Source organism: Amphiura filiformis, chromosome 12 (genome assembly GCF_039555335.1).
Source record: "Amphiura filiformis chromosome 12, Afil_fr2py, whole genome shotgun sequence".
NCBI classification, from domain to species: domain Eukaryota; kingdom Metazoa; phylum Echinodermata; class Ophiuroidea; order Amphilepidida; family Amphiuridae; genus Amphiura; species Amphiura filiformis.
In genome coordinates this window covers 3,864,862-3,870,973 of record NC_092639.1, presented here as the reverse complement: position 1 = coordinate 3,870,973, position 6,112 = coordinate 3,864,862, and the positions used below count along the sequence as shown (strand labels likewise).

The 6,112-nt window shown below is 36.1% G+C and overlaps 1 protein-coding gene across 1 annotated transcript; it reads left to right on the top strand.

Moving 5' to 3' along the window:
- The first annotated feature begins 522 nt into the window (after window positions 1-522).
- LOC140165674 (uncharacterized) lies at window positions 523-4,706 on the top strand. Its single transcript, XM_072188978.1, has one exon. It carries the CDS (start codon window positions 589-591, stop codon window positions 2,158-2,160), a length of 1,572 nt encoding a protein of 523 aa, XP_072045079.1. The 5' UTR covers window positions 523-588; the 3' UTR covers window positions 2,161-4,706.
- The last annotated feature ends 1,406 nt before the right edge of the window (window positions 4,707-6,112 follow it).

Below are 6,112 nucleotides of genomic sequence, written 5' to 3'. Positions count from 1 at the left end.
TTCCAGATTAGAGTGTCTTCTAACCCTAACCCCAGTAAAAACCACAAAATACCACAATGAAAAATTCTGCGCATGCATGCATCCCAGGGTCTGCGATGACGCAATCACCCTAAGTGTGATATGCTCACAGAATTGCTGGCCGGGCAGCAATAACCCGGGCAGCTAGCGGTCGGCGATCGTGTGGTTGGCATGCGGGGGGTCAAAGGTTCGAATCCCGGGGGTGCCCAGTCAAAAATTCTTCTTCTTCTTGAAAAATTCGGATCTTCTTTGACTTCCAATATCAAAAAGCATGGGTCAGTGTTAGGGTTAATAAGATCATCTTCAAATGCAAGTTTGACCTTAAATAGTTTAAAGCCTATTCCTATTAAATTGGCACTTGAAATGAGCATTTCAAGTTATCAACAAATCAGAAATGCTGTTAGATGACCAGTAGTGTCCAGAGGGTTAAATTGCTCTGTTAGCAGCAGTTTGTTTGCTTTGATTTAATATGTAGTTTTAATTTGTTTTGTTTTTGATACAGGATTCCTGAGGTACCGGTATTGAATGGCAAGAAAATAAAATGTACATCCATTGAATAATTGAAAAATAATGCTCAAGTTGAAGTTGCATATTAAGTATATCAAAGCTTTAAAGAGCAAAACGATGCAGCTGAACTTCTGTCAAACGTGTGGTTACAAACAAGTGCGGGACGTACAACATGAGCTAAGCAAATTATTTGCCAACATTGCAACCTACAAACCAGACCTATGTGGCATATGCTTGGGTATTGCAGTAAACAAAGAGCAGAAGAAACAAAAACGAAAAACGTGTGAGAAAATTGTTGTGAAAGAAGAAATTGTATCTGAAGATGATGATGGTAAAGAACAAAATGTATCTGGTGATGAGACTGATGAGTATAAAGTTGAGTCCAATTCATCTCAGAGTGATGATGATAATGATGAGGATGATGCTAAACAGACAATGGTCATCAAATATGAAGGACTTAAGTATGATTTTAAATCCATCACCGCAGATTTAGATCCAAAAGTGATTGATTTGGTGGAAGAATCTGACAATCCCAAACAGTGCTTGAAATGCAAATTCTGCAATAAACAGTTTACATATGTCAACTCATTGTTACGTCATATAACTACGCATACTGGAAGTAATGCCGTAGAGAAGCCATTTAAATGTAATCTTTGTGAAGCTGCTTTTGACCGTCGCTATAATTTGAAAATTCACGGAAGAAAACATTCTGAACACAGACCATTTAAGTGTAATTTCCCACCATGTACTGCAACTTTTAAAGATAAACATACATTGGCTGGGCATGAAGAAACACACACAGGTGCTGAGAAACGACACAAATGTGAATTTTGCAGTAAAGTTTTCAAAAAACGCTATGTTCTGGAAACGCATTTACGTGTACATACTGGTGACAAACCTTATATGTGTAAATTTTGTGGATTTTGCTGCACACAAAAACAGAATTTGGTTATTCATGAGAGACAGCATACCAAAGAGAAGCCTTTTCGATGTAAATTTTGTAATAAAGGATTCTATCAGGGGGTGCAACTACAGCAACATGAAATGGACCACACTGGAGCTCATCCATATGTGTGTGAAATCTGTGGTTACACCTGTAAAGCAAAATCATATCTTAAGCAGCATATGAGTATTCATCGTTCAGAGAGACCCTTCAAGTGTAGTAAATGTGACTATACATCCAAGCGTAGAGAGAACATACGATCTCATGAAAGGGTCCACACCACGGAGAAACCGTTTAAGTGTTCCCAATGCAGCAAATTGTTCAAACACAAAGATTCATTAACAAAACATGAAAGAAGGCACTCATCAAGAGACACCGATGGTTATTCTCGGGTACAAAGACAAAGAAAAAGGAAACCGAACCCTGGTATCAAACCCCCACAGCTCCAATTGAGCAATGCACCAAAGGATCCACCGGTGATTGTTGGAGGAGGTTCGCCTGTGGAGAGATTTCCTCATCAGGAGAATCGGATGTTGATACCTCCTGCTCCTCTTCACCAGGGATACCCAGCTTCTGGCTATAACTCATCAATGGGGATATTGACTCACCATATTGTAACTCACCCTCAGGTATCATCTCATAGCAGTGCTCATGAATATGAACCGGTTGATGTCGTTTTCAATATGCTGTAGTTAATGGTCCAAAAGGCCAAAGAATGCATTTTTGAAAGTTGAGTTACTGTAATTATTACTATTATAATACAAACATTAGGCTCTCATACTGAAAACACCAACACTTGGTTCTAAAGTTATGATGTCTATTTTATTTCTTATTTGTTTTATGTTTTTTTACTCCTTATTTTTGCCTTTATCTCAATCTCAAATTTGCCGCCTTTGGCCTCCACGGACCAGCTATATAGTAAAACAAACTAAGTTTTGTCAACGGGCTATTCCTGTTGAAATCCATATATACATCCCCATAAAAGACATGACAATACAGGGAGTCCCGCATGGAGTGTGGATAACAAATTGAGTCCCCCATTCTGGTAACCTCATTTGAAATCTACACTCCCTGTGTGGGAGATTAAGGACATGTCTTCCATAGGGGGTGTATGGATTTCAACTGGAATAGCCGGCTTCAAATGACAGGAAAGGTTGTAACTAAACATTTAATTGGAGAAACAAAATTCATGCTTTTTGGGAATAAAATGTGTTGAAGGAAGACTACTGAAAATATTTTGGAAGGGGAAGCCACCATATGTCTGGTTTGGCCCTGAAAATATGTAATCTTGATTCATCATTCAGTTGGCAATAGTACACATGTTGTCATGTATGAAAGACGTATTGACCAGTATTCAGTGGATTGTGGAAAGGTTCTCAAGCTTGAAAAATTGTTTTCTCTTAACAATTGTTTTAATTTAATTCAATTGCAATCCAATTCGATTCTGCATTGTTTTTGCTTTGCATTGTTGTAACTGTAAACTTTGTATACATTTGAAAAGCTATTGATTCTGTTTTATACTACATACATTTTGTAATACATTATGTACCTGGACTCATTAATTTGGTTGAACTTGCTGTGGATCATAGGAGTAGACCCGGTGGGGGGGGGGGGAGGGGGTAAATCCCCCCAATATTTTGCCAGGGATGGTCCATACAATCATCCCCCAATGTTGACACAAAATTTTTTTTTTTTAATGTTATAAAAACATGTTATATAAGTTAAGGTTTTGGTTGAAATGTTTTAATAGCATTTTAATGTCAGGGTATACTATAAAAGTCATGAAAGGGTTAAATATAAAAGTCATGAAAGGGTTAAATATTTATAGGTCATGAAAACATTTTTAAAACATATTTTGAAAATGTTGTATAGCAATAACTTGTGCAAAATATTTTGTCAGCACTTAATAACAAATATGTTACTGTTTTGAAAAGCTTTCTGAATGTTATTGAAACGTTTTATACCCTTTACACAATAACCCATCATTTAAACGTTTTCTGTAAAATGTTTTGTGTTTGGTGGGAAGTTCAATGTCAAAAATTCAAAAATGGGGAGAGTTTTTGTTGCCAGGGTATGAATTAAGGTGAGAAATACACTGTAAACATGCGTGACCCCCTCCCCCCAAAAAGCAAGTAGTGACATTGCCTCTCAACTCCCACTCAATGACCCTGTTGCATTGTCACCCAGTGAACCACCATTATAGCAAACAATATCAAATCATATTTAGATTCTCTCTCTAAATAATATTACATCATTCTTGGCCTGTAAAAAACAACTGATAACACGTAATAAACACTAAAACACGTATAGGAGATATAGGTATAGGAGGCGTTGCATACGATTAACACCATAACACGTTTATAGAGGTTTTTGTATATAATAAAAATATAAACACTCAATACGTTTATATTACCGATATAAACATGTTAAAGTGTTACTAATCCATCAATAAATCCTTCTATAAACGTGTTATAGTGTTAATCGTATGCAACGCCTCATTACGTGTAGGATATAAATATAAATGCGTTTTAGTGTTTATTAAGTGTTATCCGTTGCTTTTTACAGTGTATTATTTATCTATCAAAAAACTTATGGAAATTGGATTAATTTTATTAGCCGGGATTCAGATGAAAGGTGTAATATCACAATGATTGAGTAATATTGCGACAGAACTGCGATATTTTTTGCTAATAAAAAGCAACAAAAAATAATGATAATAATTGTTTGATTTATTTCTTCTTTAATAATACTCATATCAGTAGATAGTAAGATAATACTTGTAAGCAATCCTCTGTTCTCCTGTCTTGTCTTGGTAAATAGTTAGACACGTACCTTTTCTAATCTTTTACAAATAATGTGAAAAACGTTTTTGTGATTGCAAGGTGACCTCGCAAAAAATGTAACTATGATGAACATTTGCATCTTCAAATTATAAATAGCTATCAGGGTATAGCGGGTATCTACCACTACCAGGTTTTAATGTGCATCCCCCCAGGACTCTACCAAACCAACTTTTTTAGCTTCCTTTTATGGTCCTATAACACATTCAAGATGTTAACAAAAAATATTTCCCGGCACTCCGGCCATATTACGGCCAAAATGGATTAATTTTGGCTGAAAATGTTTAGAAAATTGTGCCCCCCTTTCCCCACCTCGGAAACAATCCTGGCTTCACTCACACCCCTGCACCCCTCACACCCCACACACTAAATACAACCACATCTTGCAGCTCGTTATTGATACCTAAGGGGACAGAATCAATCTAAACCTAAATCTAGATTACATCACACCTCCAACATGGAAGTGATTTCATCCCGGGATTTCATATAAGCCTACTTGCACTTTTGGTTGAAATTTGGTCAAATAAATGAAAACAATTTTTAGCCGTAAAAAGTGCACTGTATTATGATGCATGTTTTATTAAAAACACATGTGCCCTACTGCAAACAAAAGCACTTTGCTAATGAAATAAATATTAAAAGCCTCTATTGTGTAAATGACGTTATGAACTGAATGTCGCACCGTGTGTTTCTTTTCAACAAATTACTTCTGCACGACTTCAAGTGTATATCAGAGTGTATACCAAAAACGACGATTGAAATCACGTCCATCATGCAATGCGACTTTCCACCCTTAAGGTTTTTTTTGTATGGAAAATTTTTCAAATTGACTTGGTCTATCATTTAGAGATACAGCACTGTCAGGTTCGTGCCTGAATGCAGGTTTTTTGTTTGTTTTGTTTTTGAGAGTTTAAATTGTTATATATTTCAGCCCGTTTGGAACTTTTTAGCTTGAATTCACGTGCTTTTTCGGGTTCTTTGCATTAGGGGTTTTGACTGAAACGGATGAGTATAGCTCTCAAATTGAGGATTTCTGATTTTGAACTATTTTTCTGCCGGATGTTTTTACCTTTGGACACTTTAAAAGTCTGGATTTCCAACATGCAACAGTCACGATTGGACAATAAGTCCGGAAATCCGAACTCCTCTAGATAGGGGGTGTACATCTATTTTCTGGAATAGCCCATTCCTCGCATTTAAAATGCAAATCGATATGTCTTATGTGCTCTCAGGTCCCACAAAAATACGTGAAAACGTCGCTATCTGAACCCTTAATCTATTAGATCGATTCATAATTATGTGACCATCCAGCACAACTGATCCCTGAAGTCGCCAATCATCATTTTTGAGATATTCAACCAAAATATTCTGCTTGAAATTAGCTTTAAAATGATGTATATCATGTCTATAGTACTTGACATTTAGGCCTAAGTAGTGAAAAATCAATAAAACAGTCAATAAATCCTTTGTTTCCTTTTGTTTATTGTTAAGTTCAATGGAGCATATCTCAATAGTGGCACTGGAGACATCCGGGCTCAGTTGTGGTGGATGGTCACATATTCAACCGTTAAAGATTGAAATATTACTTATTAGCCCTGATAGTAATTTTTTTGTATGACCATATTTTCTTGGCAATCCAATTGGTTTGATTTTATGTTATAATTTATTATAAAAAATTCAAACTTTCTCATGCATGTCAAATCGCAGTACATTATGGGAAGGTATCAATCCTCCATCTGACAAAAATGCAAAGGTTTTCATAATTTATTTATACATTGGTTTTGCAGTGGAGACAGACAACACA

Excerpts from the sequence above, each read along its gene's own strand:
- LOC140165674 (XM_072188978.1), top strand. The coding sequence starts at position 589 with ATGCTCAAGTTGAAGTTGCATATTAAGTATATCAAAGCTTTAAAGAGC.